Source organism: Emys orbicularis, chromosome 7 (assembly GCF_028017835.1).
Source record: "Emys orbicularis isolate rEmyOrb1 chromosome 7, rEmyOrb1.hap1, whole genome shotgun sequence".
In the NCBI taxonomy this organism is placed as follows: domain Eukaryota; kingdom Metazoa; phylum Chordata; order Testudines; family Emydidae; genus Emys; species Emys orbicularis.
Window position 1 is genome coordinate 28,304,355 of NC_088689.1, and position 19,044 is coordinate 28,323,398.

The 19,044-nt window shown below is 41.7% G+C and overlaps 1 protein-coding gene across 1 annotated transcript; it reads left to right on the forward strand.

Moving 5' to 3' along the window:
• The first annotated feature begins 424 nt into the window (after window positions 1–424).
• Window positions 425–16,799, forward strand: PWWP2B (PWWP domain containing 2B). Its single transcript, XM_065408388.1, has 2 exons — window positions 425–621; window positions 15,161–16,799. Exons 1-2 carry the CDS (start codon window positions 479–481, stop codon window positions 16,797–16,799), a joined length of 1,782 nt encoding a protein of 593 aa, XP_065264460.1. The 5' UTR covers window positions 425–478.
• Window positions 16,800–19,044: the final 2,245 nt, after the last annotated feature.

Below are 19,044 nucleotides of genomic sequence, written 5' to 3' on the forward strand. Positions count from 1 at the left end.
GCAGCCCAATGTAGCGCAGAGGGGATACGCACTGACCCTTTACCATGCTGTTGAATATGGTGCTGTGAGGGCAGAGCGGAGACCCCCTGGACTCTTATGTTACTGATGTGGTATTGTGGGGGCAGAAAGGAGACCCCCTACCAGGCCCCGCCGTGAGCGGCAGTAGCCGCCGTAGTGTCTTACTGGCATACTCTTCTCCAATAATCACCCTGAACTGTAGCCAATTGTTGCAGGATTCGGCCGTGGAACGTTCCCGGGAGGGAAGCATTGTGACGTCAGCGCACCTACTAATCCTCCCAATTGAGGGGGAGCCTGGAGCCATGAGGTCATCGCAGCGGCCAGTGTAGCCATCCGGGCGGCGGCGGGGGAGGGGAGAGCAGAGAGCGGAGCAGAACGGGCAGCGGGCCCAAGCGAGGCCGACTGGGAGCCTGCCGCCGCGCTCCAGCTGTACTGAGGCGGACGCCGAGCTCCTGCAAGCATGGAGGAGGCTGAGGCGAAGGAGCTGCAGGTCGGCTCCTGGCTACCCGTGCTGGTGGAGCAGATGGTGAACGACACGTTGGTGGTCACCTTGAGCTGCGGGGAGAGGCGCTTCACTGGAATCCTCCTAGACTGCACTAAAAAGTAGGAGCCCTCAATGCTTTGATTGTTACCCAAAATATTTCCAAGGGTGATAATTGCAACTGTGAAGTTTTTCTCTAGTGTATGGCCTGCTGCTGCACAGAGAGATCAGAGCAGCTGGGGAGGAGGAGGGATTAGGCCATAATCAGATTAAAGAGTTAAGGTTGCATTGCACATTGCAGGTGGGGGAGGGGAGGAAAGGGGGGAAAAAAGGGAGGGGGGGGGGCGTTCTTCTAAAAAATCAAACTCTGGGTTTGGTTTCATTTTCTTTTCAAAAATCCAGTTTGGAAGGAGACTTTCAGAGGGTTGTTATCCAGTTACACTGCAAAATAAATCTGAAAATACTTCTCAGTGACCATTTTAGAGGCTTTGAAAAGAAGAAAAACCCACTGTGAAAGTATTTTAAAGTAACTCTTTTTATGGGCATAGGTTACTAGAAAAAGTGTGGCCCCCATCAAGCAGGGGAATTGACTACATCTGTTTAAGTGCTATCACTGTCGCAGAGGCTGCTAGAGTTAACGTTTTGTTTTGGAGCAGAAACTGCACATTTGTCAAGAAAAAGGTTTGGTTGAATAAAATTATTAGAACTTGACAACGTTCTTAATGATGTTACGACTGTGCAGTAAGTCTGGGTGTGCTGGGTAGTGGTATGATACGCTTATGATGTCAGAGACTGCCATAATTATAGACTTTCTTTCTTTGTTCAGGAATACCATATGCTTCAACAGCTTTATCTTCTGAGGAAACTGACCAGTTACTTTTAATAATGCAAAAATAAAAAGGGTATGGGCATAATAGTCATGGGTTTTCTAGAACACTATACAAAAAGGATCAGTTAAGTAAAACACTTTATTTGCCATGTATTTGGAGCTAATACGTTCACTAAAAATTATTAGTGTGGTAGCAAGTCTTTGATTAGTATATAAGCATACAATGGTGGAATACTTTTTATGTGCATCAAGTTAACATGTGCTCAGCATTTGCCATGTAATCGCAAAACTGTAAAAAATGATCTGTTAGACATAATGAAATGTGTAATAGCCATTTAGATTGCTGGTTAGCTGATTCTTATTTATTGTTAGTGGAGGGGTTTTTAACCTAGTTAGAAATCAATTTAATCACACACAAATATAAAGGTTTGTTATTTTTAAAGTTTCATATATGCTATGTTTTAGCCAATTATCTATATTATGCCTTTATTTAATCCTCTGGTGTAAAGTCCCTGGAATACATCACTGCAAGATAATGGGATCCTTCTACTAGATGAGTGGCATGAGAAGAGAAAGTGGAGGCATTAATCAAACATATGTCTTGGCTTTCCTTTAGTGTTTTATTTTCCGAGTGGGCACTATAAATGTGTCCTGCTTTTTGAAGGCCTCAATTTTTTCCTTAATACATTCCTAGACTTTGCTACAGGCTTTCCCCCTCCCCACCCCCACCCAGCAGTGCAAAACCATTATCCTTTGACAATTATCCTACCGGTATTATCTCTTAATTACATGTGCCAGAAAACATTAATACTAAAGTCATGTGAGTTAACATATGGCTTCATGTTAATTTTATCCATCTACCTCATTGTCTACAGTATGTGAAAGCGCTCAACTCAAACATTTTAAACTAAGATGCAGCTAAATGGGTGTTCACGTGTTTTCCTTCTCATTGTCCAAGTAGCCTGCTAGCATTACTAATATCAAATCTCCCTAGAAATCCTCGCGTTATGTAGTCAGCCATTGGAGAAGGACTGCAGCTTTATTGATTTCTCTCTGTCACTGAAGACTCTGAAGCCAATAATGTAGGTTCAGTTCCAACGTTTTGAAGCTTTCCATTCTGGAATTTCTACAGTGATCTTGTTACCATTCTTCTGCTTTCCCTCAGAAGCTTGCCCTATTAAAATGCCAATGCTTTTCAGTTTTTGTTGCTCATCTTAAATCCTCAGGGTGGTGTTTTTGGGGTTTGTTTCTTTGGTGTTTTATGTATTTATTTATTGGATGGCCGTCTGATGTTCTTCTCTTCTTATTTAATTTTGGTTGTGGATTCTACTGCAGCAGCAGGGTACCATGGCCATGTCTTCTGCCACAGTGCCATCATGAATATATTGTACCCACCTTGAAGTGGTCAAGACCTCTCCTGACATTGATAGTAGTTGCCCCTGAAACTCGTATGCTAATTTTATTGAGAGTAGGGGTGATGTTCACACACAGGATGCTTTATTTCATTACAATGATCTTAAAGAATTGTAAGACAATTAATAATAAAATATCCTTCCAGACAGTAATGCTTGTTGTACTATTAACTTTAAAACTTAAAAAAAAAAAAAAAAGATGGGCAGGATTTCATTTCATTTCTATTTGTTCATTTGTATTTACATTCTGAGCTAGGGCAGACTGTTGATTATACATTTATTGGGTAGTCATTTTCACTCTGGCAAAATTTGCCAGTGACTCCCTGGACAAGGGACATGTGAAATGAGACTTTTTATTCTCATTTTTACAAAATGCTGAATAGTTATCACTTCCCCAGACCACTTCAGATTTTCCATAATCTTTGGGGCCAGATTTGCAAATGTATTTTGGTGCCTTGACATGCAGGTAGGAATTTTTAAATTCCAAAATGGATTAGGTGTCTAACTCCTATTGTTTTTAATGACTGCTATGCACCTAACCCATTTAAAACACTTTTGAAAATCCCACTAGAAACCTATTTGCATTTTTGGGCACTTAAATGTCTTTAAAAATATGACCCTCAGGGTCCTAAATCACTTTTGAAAATGGGACTTATGCTTCTAAGTCGCCTTGGCACTCTTCAAAATTTTACTTTTGGTGCCTAGCCCTCTTTTTTTCCCCTTTAACCTTTTGTGATGATTTTCCTCTTCAGTGGGAACAATAAGCTACTCCTCCATTTCTAATATGCCTCTTTTAAGGCACTTAAGCTAGGTGTATGCTACAAAATTTTGTTGGCATAGCTATGTCTGTCAGGGATGTGGGGGGAAAAAACCCACACCCCCTAACCAACATAGTTGTGATTGTAAACCCCCCAGCGTAAATGCTTCTGTTGGTGTAGTTAATGTCATTTGGGGAGGTGTTTTTACTATGCCTGCAGAAAAACCATTCTATGGCACATGCTGTGCGTACACTGGGGCTATGCCAGTATAGCTGTATCAGCAAAGGCTGTGTAATGTAGATGAGCCCTTAGGATACTTTCAGAATTCCCCTCTGCCATTTCTAAGGTTAAGTCAGTGGAATGTTAATGTATGTTCACACTATCACCAGTCCACAAGTTCCTGGCAAAATCAGTTACCTTAAAAATAATCTGAACTTGTGGAGTCCTCTTAAAGAGGGTAAAAACCCTCCAATTATCTGACAAATCAGATACCCACATCCTGATGATATTTAACTATATAATCACATAGCAAAAATGGATGTATTAAAGTCTCTTTCTGATAGGGGGAGGGGTAAGGAATCCAAAATGGATTTAAGGCAAAAAATTGGGTTCTCTTTCCTGATTATATGTAACTAATGTTAATTAGAAATAGGGTAAAGTGGACCCAAAAAAAGCATTTCTTGCAGAACTCTTTCTATTTCTTTGTGATCATTGGTCCCATCTTGGTGTTTACCTGCTATCACAAAGCTAAACAGAGGTACTTCTGATGTCCATCTTTAGTCTCTTTAAAAACAGAAATACTGCTGAAGATCTTTGAGATGACCCTTGTGATGTTCCATTGATTCAATAATATTGGCTATGCTTCAGCCATCTTGCAAGGAGATTCAGTAAAACAATTGGGAGCCTAACCCTTTCCTTTAAGTGAGGTTGTGTTAAGGGCTGGAAGATAGCTTTTTTTTTTTTTTTTTTTTTTTCCCCCCCCTTCCAGCATCTAGTAGGGATGAGAAACTTTTAATCCCTCTAGCCGGAGGCTGATATGGAAGAGGGAATCCCTGAGCCATGTACAGTACTTGGCTACAGTACATGGCAGTTAGACCTTTTCAACAGGGTTTGGATCATGGATCTTGTTGGTTGGTGAGTCTCCCTTCCTGCAGGCCCCTGCTTAATATTCCAGTCAGTCTACCTAGCTATAAGCGAATGAATATTGTGCCATATACTGGAGTATCTAGGTACCAATGGGGCTAGTTCTCTTGTTAGTAGGTGTCCAGTAACCATCTCATACCCTTATTTAGGTGCTGACCTTGCAATAACCTATACAGGTAGACTCCTGGCTCCTTGTGGAGCCCCAATTACTTCATTGGGCCTCCACATGGATGTAAGGGTTCTCTTGTGTGGATCAGACTGGAGGATTGGGGCCCTACTGCTGTGAAAACTTTGAAGCCAAGATTTTCAAGGGTGACTTGTGGGATCTCATTTCTGAGTGCCAGTTTAGACAGCTTAAAGAGGCTGGGCACTCAGTAACTTCTGAAAATCGGGCTGCTTTACAGTGTCTCAGTTTAGGCACCCAAAATCACTAGCTGCCCAAAAACTTTAAGGTCAAGATTCTCATGGTAGCTTTCAATAGCACAAAATAATGGACACTAATCTTGCTTATCTGTTGATTTGGCTACTGAAAGTAGAGCTAGAACATGCCAGTGAAGAATCTGCACTTATTCTGTTGCAGTGGAAGATGGATCTATTTACAAACCAGATGCCTAATGTAACATTGAAGTACTAGATTTTGCTTCCATAAGAAAAGTTCAAACTCAAGCAATACTGTTGGCCCCACAAAAAGCAAGAAAATTCTTACGATTGTAAAGCCACTTAATGTCCTGTCGAGAACAAGGGGCTAGAGCAAGACTGCATTTGAAACCCTTTACATATTGTGTCTCTATGGCCAAAGCTTGAAAAATAAACTTGCTTGGAAGCTTTCTTGGGTAAATGCCACTGAGTTCTGCAGAACCTAAACTTTACTTTTCTTTTCTTTTTTTTGGTATAAAGTTTCTAACGCTTAGGTTCCTGTGCTGATTAGGCCTCAACTGGAGTATTGTGTCCAGTTCTGGGTAGCACATTTCGGGAAAGATATGGACAAACTGGAGAGAGCTCAGAGAAGAGCAACAAAAATGATTAAAGGTCTAGAAAACATGACTATGAGGGAAGATTGAAAAAAATTGGGTTTGTTTAGTCTGGAGAAGAGAAGACTGAGAGAGGACATGACAGTTTTCAAGTACATAAAAGGTTGTCAGAAGGAGCAGGGAGAAAAATTATTGTTCTTAACCTCTGAGGGTACGATAAGAAGCAATGGGCTTAAATTGCAGCAAGGGAGGTTTAGGTTGGACATTAGGAAAAACTTCCTAACTGTCAGGGTGGTTAAGCACTAGAATAAATTGCCTAGGGAGGCTGTGGAATATCCATCATTGGAGATTTTTAAGAGCAGGTTGGACAAACACCTGTCAGGGATGGTCTAGATAATACGTAGTCCTGCCTTGAGTGCAGGGGACTGGACTAGATGACCTCTTGAGGTCCCTTCCAGTTCTGAGAGTCTATGATTCAGCCCTATCAAGGGGGTGGGTCTTTTCTGCTGCTGCTTAGAGCTTTAATAAAGAACAGCAGAGTGAAGGCTGGCCAGAGTCCTGTCAAACTTTGTGCTACTACTCAGAAGCCTGCTGGCAGCAGTGAAACTGACAAGATTCAGGCAGTTCCATGTTGCTGTTTGGGACAGGTGAGCAACAGGAGCTATTCTTCCAGAGGAAAGTTTGGAGTGGGGTGAGGGTGGGGTGGAGAGATGATGGGAATAGAGTAGATGCCGCAGCCAAAAGTTAGAGGAAAGGGAGAACAGAAGAGATCTCACCCCACCTTGCATCAGCCAAGAAATGTTGCATTCATTTCTCTCCTCTAGTAATTAGAGGGGTTCTTTTTGTAGTGGGGATGGTAGGTTAGCACTCCACATGTATCAGAAATCTACTATCTGGAGGCTAAGATTAAAGCTAAAGCCTCCCAGCTGGGTCCAGGATGGAACTCTGCTAGCAATCCTAGCACCCTTCCCTTTCTCAGCATTGGAGGGGTGGGCAGGGTGTGTGTGTGTGTGTGGAGAATAAAGGCCTGCATCTCATGTCTTTGGCTAATAAACACAGTCCTTTGGGGGTATATGTGGGGGTGAGGGGGAAAGAGGGAGATTGATGCAATATGAAAGAAATGTAGTTCTGGGAGGGAGAAGTGAAGGGCAGTGAAAACAACATGGAGAAAAGAGACCTCATGATCTATTGTAGGAATAAAAAGAGTAGGGTAAAAAAGGTGGTGTTTTTAAAAACTGAAAAATCTAGGGAGGTGTAGTATGTTTAAAAAAAAAAAAAAAGTGCTAAGTAGAAAGCTGACTGTTAGTGCTATAACTAAAAACAGTACAGAACTGGTTTTTTATTTCTTTCAATATGTGGTGTGTGGCTTTGGGAAGTGTGGTGGCACAGGAATCTTTCACCCTGGCTAGTAGGATTTACCCAGACACCTTTTTTCTAAGCCTTGCCTGTGGCCGTCAGCATCACAGGAATTTGCACATACAATCCATATTTTTCTGACAGTGAAGGAACAGACGTTTCTCTTCAAAGGAAAATACCATTTCAAGATCACAGCTTCTGGACCTAAGCTTATGTAGGAAGCATGAGCTGCTGCTGCTTCCCCCACCCTCTAACCATACACCCCCTTTATCCTTTAACTCATGCACTGAGAGGAGGGCATAAAAACAAAACAAAAAATGGTAATCGTGTATAGGTATAGAATAATCTTCCAAGAAATGCCTGCACTTGCCTGCATATGGGGACACTTCTTTTTTAAACAACATGCACTCAGACTTTACTGGGACTGACTATAACTCTTATCAGTTCAAAACACTGATTTCTGTGTGGATTTTGGTTTGTCATCTTGAGTTTAATAAATGTGAAACCCAAGTTCACATCCTAGCTTAGTATTTACATTAATGAAGGACTATAACCTGGTTGACTGCATTTACAATGTTCTTGCTAGCAAGACTGGCCAATTTTGATGTAATCTAAATTATAAAGAGCTGAATCTTAATTATGTGTGGGTTTAAACACTTCCAAAACAGAGGATGGTGTTGCCTGTCTCCAGGGAGAGAGGGGATTGAGGAAATTATAGTTCCATTTTGGCTGTGCATGTCCCAGAAGGCTAAGACTAAAAACTGAGTTCATGTCCTGTAGTACATGCTGGTGCCTATAATACCCAGACACTTTCACATGCCCCTAAGCTCAAGAAAATGAAAATGCAGAGTCTGTTACTGAGCAGATTTGAATATGCTGCATCAATAATGACATTTTATATATCTGCACATTAAGTAATTCGTGCAGGTCAGGAGAAAAAACTAGGTTTAGCTAGGTTTGTGTTACTCTGTGTAAGACTTTATTAAAAACTGAAGTGTGGTAATGGAAGTATGTTTCATGAAATGTACTTAATATTATGTAGTAGGTGATAAACTGCATAATTAAAACCTATTTGAAGAGGTCTATGCCAGTCCAGAAATTGTTCAGCTGCAGGCTGATCAGAAAATAAAGTAATTCTGTGTGGGGTTATTTTTAATTGTTCTGCAGCTAAACTTGTCTAGAGTAACTTACATTTGTAGCAGTTTTCCAAAAGAAATAAGAAGGTATAAAATAATGGAAGTTCTACTCATTGAGTGCCTCTATTAAATCACATTGGCCTATTGGTCACATGGCCTTTTTACATTTGTGATTGAACAGAGGGGAGTAGCATATGGTGATGAGGGCCGTATAAGTATCTAGACAAATGTAAGGACTAGTCACTATGAACTCATCCTCCCTAGCTCCTTTGGATGAGTGATGGGGCTGGTAGATGGTCAGAACTTCACAAACTGGGGAGTTGGTGGCAAAGGCAACACAATCTTTGGACTTGCCCTCTCATCCCAAAGGTAAACTGGTAGGGAGATTTGAAAGGAAATTTTTTTTCCTCAAAACTAATTTAAAAATCCCCAACATGAACAAAGCAAATGTAGGCTGACTTTGTGGTTAAAAGCAGCAAAATATGGCCCCTCAGGATAACATAGTCCCCTCAGTTGTCTCTCTTGGATTCAGACAATATACTACAGTATTGAGTATTACTTGCCCAGTAGTCTGCAGTACTATGGTATCTTGTCCAAAGCTACGAGACACAATAAATACTAGGGGAATTCTGCACCAAAAAAATAAAAATTCTGCACAAAATATTTTAATAATTCTGCATATTTTATTTGTCAAAGTAACACAATTTAATCATGCCAGTTTCATGTTGGTAATTTATATCAAAATACCTGCCAGCAACTGTCTGAAACAATACAGATGACAAAAAAGATTCAGGAAATGTTTTTTTTGTTTTTTGGACAAATAGATTCCCTACTAGGCCTATAAATACAGAACTCTGAGTAATAATTCATTTAAACTACAATATAGAAACATTTCCCGCACCCCTCAGAAGCAGTGCAAAGGCTTGGGGGAGTCAGGAGTAACAGAGGAGCTGAGGGAGAGGGAAGTTATTGGTGGGGAGGAGCCTGGGGATGAACTTGGAGGGTTGTTGAGTGTGGGTAGTGGGAGAAGTATGGAACAGGGTGTTTTTTGGGCAGGGAGGGATTGTTAGGGAGCTTCCACCATGCATTCCCTAACTGACCCCTAGCCTCTCTCAATCAGTCAGCAGCTGGGGCTGGCCCAGTAGTGGCTGCTCTCTGTTCTGGTGCCACAGTGGCCCCTAGTGGGAGACAGGCATAACTGCAGCACCTTTCCAGGGGAATGTATTTTCTGCAGGGAAGGGGGGAGGGAAATGCATGGCACATGAATTCTGCACATATGCAGTAGTGCAGAATTCCCCCAGGAGTAAATAGAGAAAATTGTCTTCTCTTGAGGGCCTCTATTTCACTGCCATTGCCTTCACCACCAATCTGAAGCTCTTTAAGATATAAAGAGTTCAACTTCCACTTGCTTTGTTTTGTGCTATAATCCTCAAACAAATCTTTGGGATGGGAATAAGCTCAGTCAGTAGACTAGAAAGATGTTGCCAGTCTGTACATAGCTCATTTCAATGCAATTATGATTGTGGTGGCAGCTTTATGTAGGCAGATCCAAAACCAAAATGATAAATTTAAACTCCCATCTGGAAACAAACCTGAAAGCCAAGGTACACTGGTGCTACCCCACCTTAAGTTTCCCAAGGCTTTGTGTAGCCTTGCAGAGAGTGCATCGCCAATACTCTAATCTCAGTGTGACACAGCCGGGGACAACTATGAACCTCGCTACATACAAACCCTTTCCCCAAAAGCTGTCTGGGCCACGGCAGCTGCTACCTGAGAATGCTGGAGCAACCAGGGATCTAAAATAGCCCCTGAATTGCAAATCTGAGTAATTTAACAGCCTGGGCAGTCCCTCAGTCAGAGGCTTGTAGTTTCTCCCAAACCACCAGCATTATTTGCGGCTGGGCAGGGCTGGACCTCAGCCAGTCAAAGGATTGAACTGCTGCGTGGGGGCTGGACATATGGCAGCAATGTGACTACTTCTAGATTGCACAGAGCTGACATTAGGGACTATCACTTTACTACAATTTTGTATAGAGCCTAGCACAGTGAGGCCCCAGCCTGGTTGAGCCTTCTGGGCACTACAACAATATAAATGTTAACTAATTGTCAGCTCAACCCTTATTGCAGAGCTATCCCTTGATTGGTTTAAGGAATGGTTAAAGCACAGAGGGTAAGCCCAGGCAGACCCCCATTCGTTCATACTAGTTCAGTGACTTCACTAAACTTTCTCAAATCAGGGACCTTTGGGTTGGGTTAATTATGCGCACTCTCACTCTCCGGCATTGCAATCTGGCCATATATCAGTCTCCATCTGCTATAGCTGGCTGACCTTTACCATTAGCACTGTTTATGGATCTTAATTACTCTTTTTTAAATGTTTTTTACTTTACTATGATTGTCAACTTTGGGTTGCAGATTAGGGTACTGAGGCTCATCTAATCAGTGCCAAATTTACTAATTGTAATCCACAATTCTGATGATTCTCCCCAGAAACTGTTGTCGTCCCACTTCTCAGGAGAAGTTTAATACCCAAGTGCTAGGCCATGGTCTACTAAAACTTCATTACTCTTGCAAAACATGCCATAGCAAAGTCACTGACCTTATAAAGGACTGGATCATAGTAAATTTACTCATATGCGTTCTGGTGATTTCAGTGGGATTGCTCATGTGAGTTAGGCTAGTAGGATCAAGCCTTTAGAGAATCGACCAGGCCTGAACTTGCTTGCTTTAATGACTCTGGTAGTTCTGTTTAAACCCTTGGGCCTACTTGTAAGAGTAAGGTAAACAGAATTTACCTTCTAATGGAGTGGAATAGAGGAAAATTCCTCCATTGCATAGTTTTATTTGGTCAAGCCAGAACCGTTCCACTTAACTGAATAAATAAAGTATCACACAGTTCCGACCAAAGCTGCGTGAATAATAGCACTATATTGGTTTCCATTATAAGCTCCACTAATACCTCAGGTTCGATGCGCAACTTAGGGTTGCTTTATAGCAAATATGTTAGCAGAGTCTGTCACTTTAAAACTTTTAATTCTCAGGTTTGACTTTTCTTTTTTCGTAAAGCTCTCAAAACAAAATAGCTTAGTTTTAAATTATATTTTGCAGGCTGTTTAGTCCTTTTTCCTGTAGACTAAGCTAATTTTCTTCTAATTTGGAAAGTAAATGTCACCTAGACAAGGTATCTAAATATAAAAATGGTCAAGATGTCATAATCTCTCTGCAAGTAAATGGAAAGGAAATGTTCTTTCTAGAAAAGGCAAATTAAAACTTTATAGTCATCCAGTTACTAAATTATTTGAACTCTTAAAGAACAAAGAATAGCGATGAGTCAGTGCCAAAATTAAGGGCCAATTCCTGCTTTCGTGACTTAGGGAAGCAATTTTTTTTTCCCCTGGTGGGTTTTCTCTCACAAATCAGGTAAGAAGGGTTTGGCCTGTAATTAACAATGTCTGCAAAAACAAAACTGAAACCAGTGTACAGTTACCATAATAAATTGGAGGAGTGTGTGCATGCTGGTTAGTGTTAGAAAGTGGGTGGAGTGTCAGTGAGTTTATAAGGCTATTCCAGTCTTGGGAAGAAAGCCACCATCTCTCTTCTTTAATATCTGATTGTATGCGACCTCCACTAATGCTCCTCTAGGAAGAAGTGTTTCATTACTTTGGTGTGCAGCTGTCATCTGAAACAGCAGTAGCCTAAAAAGATCTGCAGTGAGAGTGTGAGGTTTACCCTTCCAGCGAAAAGTTCCACCCTGGGGATATGGTGCTGAGAAAGAAATACAGCAGCCTTACCAGTCAGGTCTGAAGGCACCTACTGGAGGCAAAGCAGGAGATGCTCCTGGGTGATCAGCAGCATGTGCAGTCAAACTGACTCAGTCAGCTTGCCTATTCCAACTCCTTGCAGCCAACTATACTCCTATCCCCTTAGGTTCTTTGTGCTGCTGTCTGGAAGGGACTGGACATGAGGTTGAGGGAGTTTCCGTACTTCTCAATTATTCTCTGAGCTGGGGATGCCAAAGCCTCTTTCTGTTGGCCCATGTTGGCACCTGCCTCCCCCTCTTTATGCAGGAGTTGATCACTGAAGGTAGCAGGAAGGAAAGAGAGCACTAGAGAGAAGATTATATAATCTGAAGGTAAAGCGGCCTGTGGAACATGCTCTACCTTCCATTTTTTGTTAGTTTCTCAGAGCTTAATTTGTAAAACATTTAACATTTATTTATTTAAGAAGTTAGAACACTTGCTTGACAGTGCATGCTCTAGTAACTGTATGTTGAGCCTTGTACTGTAACAGGCTGTTCTTATGGAGATACACCTATCTCATAGAACTGGAAGGGACCCTGAAAGGTCATTGAGTCCAGCCCCCTGCCTTCACTAGTAGGACCAACTACTCATTTTGCCCCAGATCCCTAAGTGGCCCTGTCAAGGCTGTATCCCCACTTTGAACTTTAGGGTACAAATGTAGGGGCCTGCATGAGGACTTCTAAGCTTAACTACCAGCTTAGTTCTGGTCCGCTGCCACCATTCCCTACCCTGGGAAGCTTTTAGAAACCTCTCACCAATTCCCTGGTGAATACAGATCCAAACCCCCTTGGATCTTAAAACAAGGAGAAATCAATCAGGTTCTTAAAAAGAAGGCTTTTAATTAAAGGAAAAGGTAAAAATCATCTCTGTAAAATCAGTATGGAAAATAACTTTACAGGGTAATCAAACTTAAAGAGCTCAGAGGACCCCCCTCTGTCTTAGGTTCAAAGTACAGCAAACAAAGATAAACACTCTAGTAAAAGGTACATTTACAAGTTGAGAAAACAAAGGAAAACTAAGACGCCTTGCCTGGCTTTTTTACTTACAAGTTTGAAATATGAGAGACTTGTTTAGAAAGATGGGGAGAACCTGGGTTGATGTCTGGTCCCTCTCAGTCCCAAGAGCAAACAACCCCTTAAAACAAAGAGCACACACAAAAGCCTTTCTCCCCCCCCTCCCCAAGATTTGAAAGTATCTTGTCCCCTTATTGGTCCTTTGGGTCAGGTGTCAGCCAGGTTACCCGAGCTTCTTAACCCTTTACAGGTAAAAGGATTTTGGAGTCTCTGGCCAGGAGGGATTTTAGTACTGTACACAGGAGAGCTGTTACCCTTCCCTTTATAGTTATGACAGGCCCCCTCAAGGATTGAACTCTCAACCCTGGGTTTAGTAGGCCAATGCTCAAACCACTGAGCTATCCCTTCCCCCAAAGCTACCTGAAAACTTCTTTTCTACTGAAACTTTCCATTGTGTTTCTGCCCAGAGGTAGAAAACTACTTTGGAAAAACCCAAGCACAAAGAAAGGCTTGCTGTCTTATTTTATTTTAGAAATTGTAACTCAAAAGTACCACCCTTTAACAAGCTGAAACTTTCACTTCTTAAAAAAGAAAAGAACCCTAGCCCTTTATTTTCAGACCCTAAGAAAGGGTGTAGTAACAATAGCTTGTTGCAGATCATATTGCTCCCAATGAACGTGAAAATTAAAATGTTTCAGGTATGTCAGCCAAGTATATGGGGACTGTACTACACTGACCACTCTAATTGCTATTTGATGGGTTAGTTTTATATAATAACCTGAAAGCTGAGGAGGATGTGGGACAAAAGAAGGGGAAAGCGGATAAGGAGAAGTCTGGATGTCTTGGGTGGGGAGAGACAGTGTAGCTATGTCTTGATAAGAGAGAATTGTGGGATATGACAAATGTCTTGTAGAAACTCATAGGATCAGGGCCGGCTCCAGGGTTTTGGCTGCCCCAAGCAGCCTCCCCCCCCCCCCCCAAAAAAGCCGCGATCATGATCGCGATCTGCGGCGGCAATTCGGCGGGAGGTCCTTCGCTCCCAGCGGGCGTGAGGGACCGTCCGCCGAATAGCTGGACCTGCTGCCCCGCTCCGGAGTGGCCGCCCCAAGCACCTGCTTGCCAAGCTGGTGCCTGGAGCCGGCCCTGGATAGGATAAAAATAGCTCATCTAGGTCTTTGTTAGAGAGGATGATCACCATTACAAGGAGAAAGTTGCCTGCTTCCAATCACGTAAGAATGGAAGGCCTTTCTATTAGTAAAGGACTGTGGTTTTAAAGAAGGTCATTGCTGCTAAAACTGATCTTTTAATATAAAGTGCAATAGGGAATCTTCCCCCAAGTCCCAGTGGTGCTGAGAGCCATTGAACCAAACTGTCAGCCCTCTCTATGATGGAAACCACTTTAAGCCAGGGGGTGTGGCAGCACCCCGAGTTCCAGTATTTATGGCAAGACCTGGCTTGTCTCAAAGTACATGGTGAAGTTTAGAGCTTAAAAATATGGCTACACGTTTCATGCTATATTTCTTGTTGGAGTCAAAATATTGGAGAAAAGGGTTGAATTGGAGTTATTAAAAACAAAATTTTGTGTCTGGGATGTCTTGCTGCTGAAATTTGATCCAGAAAGAACACAGCTTGGCTCTTGAGTTTTCAGGCCCACAGAAAAACTATTGTATTCCTTGTTAAAGGAATACATGTAGTTTCATATATGGAACCACTGAGACAATAAACATGGAACCTCATGATGGCCTTTTTTTTTTTTTTTTTTTTAAAGAAGTGACTATTTTACAAAGAACTTGCAACTTACTTATTCTTCAGTCTGTCAAGAACAGACTGGACATTAATAGGTCAGTGGAACATAATGCTCTCCTGGCTTAATAAAACCTAAGCACAAAGTAGAATTTCATATTGCAAAGAGTCATTTTGTCAGACTCGTGTGTTCATGGAAAATCTGTCTCCCATTAATCCTTTGCTGCTGTTCTGCAGAGAAAGGTAAGGCTGAGAATTCAGTGCAGAGGTCACGTTGGTCTTTCCACCCAAAAAGTAGATTATACACTCTATATGTTTTGAGATGGCACTTAACAGGATAAAATTAGCTGCTGTTTCAAAATGAAGGGAAAATGTTGACTTCTTAGTGCATTGGGCAAATATTCTTTCAGAAAATGGCATTTTTTGTAAGTTTAATTTTTGTCAAAGAAACCTCTTTCAAACCGTTCTGATTTGTGTATTTTTTTTCCACACTGCTATAGGTCTGGGTTGTTCTGTCTTCCACCACCTTCGTTGCCAAAGCAAGAGGAACCTCCTGCTGATGCTTGCACTAACTGGGTTCCTGAAGACAGACAGCCTGTGAAGGGTGAGACTGAGTCACGGTTTTCTAGTGAAAAACCTCCCAAAGGAAACAATGATGAACAGGTTCCTCCTCTTTTGCCACCTCCATCACCAGGCAATGTTCCTCCTTACCCTCCCTATTTTGAGGGAGCTCCTTTTCCTCCTCCCTTATGGTTAAGACACACATATAACCAATGGGTTCCTCAGCCACCACCAAGGACTATAAAGAGGACAAAAAGACGGTTGTCACGAAATAGAGACCCAGGAAGGCTCATCATGAGCACTATTAGACTGAGGCCCAGGCAAGTGCTCTGTGAAAAATGTAAAAACACTCTGAACCCAGAGGAAGCGAACAAAGCCAGGCAAAATGCTAAAACAAGGAGGAAGCTAAGTATTCAGGACAAGGAGCAAAAAAAGCACAGTGATTCTGATTATGTGGAGAAAAGGAATAAAAGAGAAAAGAGGGAGGAAGACAAATTTTCTGGGGAATTAGTGCATCGAACTCCAGTTATAAAAATATCCTACAGCACGCCACAAGGTAAAGGCGAAGTTGTGAAAATTCCCTCCCGGATTCATGGCTCGGTTAAACCGTTTTGTTCACAGCGGATATTGCAGAATGGAGGGGAGGACCAAGAGGAGAACAGAGACTCTGAACGATATCAGGAAACCAAATGTTTTATGGATAAGTCGGCAAGCAGCCAACTTGCTTCCATTCCAAAACTGAAATTAACTAGGCCTGTGCATTCCAGTGCAGATGTTCCACCTCCCAAAATCAGACTGAAACCTCATCGAATAAATGATGGTCAGAGTGTTTCCATTTATAAAGCAGAACTTATTGATGAGATAAATGTCCTTCAGAGTAGCAGGGAGTCCAATCCTGCTGCATTTTACACTGATGAATCTGCAGATAGAAGTTTAGCAGAGATGTCTTCAGGGAGTTCAGGTGAAGATGATGACTTCAAAAGATTTCCCCAAGGTAAAGATGGACATGATAACTTGGCTTTTCTTATGAATTATCGTAAAAGGAAGGCAGATTCTTCTAGTTTATCAGTGTGTAGCAATGACAGTCTAGATGAATCCAAATCCTCTAGTTCAGAAGTAACATCACCAGAAATGTGTGACTTTTTACCTGGTGATGATGCGTCTGTCTCTTCATCTTCAAAAGATGAGCGTAAAATTGTGCCACCATTAACAGTTAGACTACATACACAGAGTGTCTCTAAATGTGTCACTGAAGATGGAAGAACTGTTTCAGTGGGGGATATTGTTTGGGGTAAAATTCATGGTTTCCCATGGTGGCCGGCACGTGTTCTTGACATAAACCTTAGCCAGAAGGAAAATGGAGAACCTTCCTGGCGAGAAGCTAAAGTATCATGGTTTGGTTCTCCAACAACCTCATTCTTATCTGTTTCAAAACTCTCTCCTTTCTCTGAATCTTTCAAACTGAGATTTAATCGTAAGAAGAAAGGGATGTATCGGAAAGCTATTACAGAAGCTGCAAAGGCAGTAGAGCATCTGACCCCAGAAATAAGAGATCTCTTAACACAGTTTGAAACATAACTTTGCCTCCAGTACCAGGTGAGTGCATACTGGACTGATGCTTCCTGTACTAACGTTCTTGTACAGCTTGCATTTGTCTTATTGTCATGTCTGCTCGTATTTCACTTTGTTTTGTCTTTAACCCTAATCTTTTAGGCAACTCAAACTTCTTATTCAGAGGTCTAGAAACCCATGTTTAAGTGACCTTTCAGAGGGGTGTGAACCTGCAGCTCTCACGGATTTCAGTGAGACTCAGGAAGCAGCCCCTTAATAATAGTAGTGGACTATGGGCCAATTTATTGCTGTGGGGAATGGAGCATTGTTGCTCAGGGTGGCCACATGCTACCTCCCAACCAGCTATGCTAGTGATCAGCTACTGTACCATCTGGACAGATGAGGGCACAGACATGTAATAACATGGGATTCTAAATGTGGGTATGTGAGAAGCAGACTCATGCAGTCTTGTTTTGACTCTGACAGTAACATTGTAGGTAAGTGACTTGACTGTCTTTGTTTTGCCATCTAAGTACAGATGGGTGTAATAATACTTGCCTACCTCACAAAGGTGTAATGGCTATTGACTGACCGTACTTATGTGTGCTAAAATTCATCCTGCTATGGCTGAAGACCTAGTGGCCCCTAGGCCCTTAGCTGCTTTGGTGAGCTGTCCCTTGAAAAACCACTTCATGCGTAGACATTAGTACAAGCAGCTGGCTTTAATAATCAAAGATGCTCACAATGGCCCTCTCTCTACCCCCTTCATTCTTCTCGAAGTCTGACAGTCCACTCGGGTTTGCTTCCTTCTGCAAAAGATATTCTCTTCTTTGTGTCTCACTTTAAACTACAATAATCACATTATTTGTCCTAAAGCTAAGAACCAAACACTTGGTTCCTTTTTCTCTGGCAACTTCCTAAAAGTACAATACCCTGGGTACTACTAAGAGAAGGTGGAAGGGCATCTACATAGTAATCAGTTCTTGGGAACAGCTGAAAGCATAATATTGGTTCTCCTATGTGACTGAAGAAGAGAGACTTTTTCTCTCACTGCTAAGTTGTAATATGCGTGTCTGTTGTGATCAGTCTTCAGTGTTTAAAATTACAAAATGTAGCATAAATTCAAATAGCTTTATTATTTTAATTGCAATTTGCATTTTATAGGCCCTGTCCCTGCTCCAATTGAAGTCCATGGCAAAACTCCTGGTGATATTGAATAAGATCAAGATTTGTCTCTTGGCATCCTGCTGATGGTGGCTATCATGCTAAACATGACCACATCCATGACACTTACAGATTGGGACCTCAGTGAAAGCTGATTAAACCAGGATAGAACTAACTCTCTTCTCTCCTCCCCCCCCCCCCCCCCCGCCTTGAAATCACAATTCTGTTAGAAGAAATTTTCCTCTCTAGTTTTGTGCTCTGGCTCCCATAGAACTCAGTATTGATTCATCACTTTGTCCCTTATTTCCTTCATTTGCCTAGTTTAAGAAATGCGTACACAAGCCAATGATATTTTTTCCCCAAGTTTCTAGCATGAGGACGCTTACTCATGATTATAGCAATATTTGACTACACACTTCAGCTGACTTCAGCTATTGGGACTAAGATGGTAAATGTTTGTATAATCCTGAGGCAGGCAGGTTTGATCTAGAGGAAAACGAAGGGAAATTCCACTGACAGTTTGCTTTTGCAAACTTATTCTGGATAGTTAAATCTCCAAAAACTGCACTAATGAGAAACACTGGTGGTTCTCTTTCATCCTCCATCAAATGTGCCCAGCTTATTTACCTGAATGTGAGAGAGACCCAGAATTCTCCCTTTTTCTTTGTACCATTGTGCCAAATTCCTCACTTCTCCTAGGTTAAAAACTCTAATTGAGCTTAGAAAGGCCTTAAGGCATTCTTGGAAACTTTCTTTACCTTCTCTCTACCCAAGTGCCTTATCTGACTCACCTTTTCAGTCCTCTGCTAAAATTATCTGTCAGTCTCCATGAGAAAATACTAACAGTTGTCAATAACTATCTGCTAGCTGTGCCATAACATAATTCTGTACCAACCAGGAGGCAGCCATCACATCTGATGACTTGTCAGGAGGGAAAGGGGCAGGAGATCAAAGGTCATTATCACTTGGATCTTCAGTGTGACAAACATGTCTACTAATACACTGTACTGCTCCTACACTGGATTTTTCTTGTTTGTGGCTCCTTTTTTCCCCACTGTCTTGCTTTTACATATTAATGCATATCATAAAATTAACTCGTTGATGATAC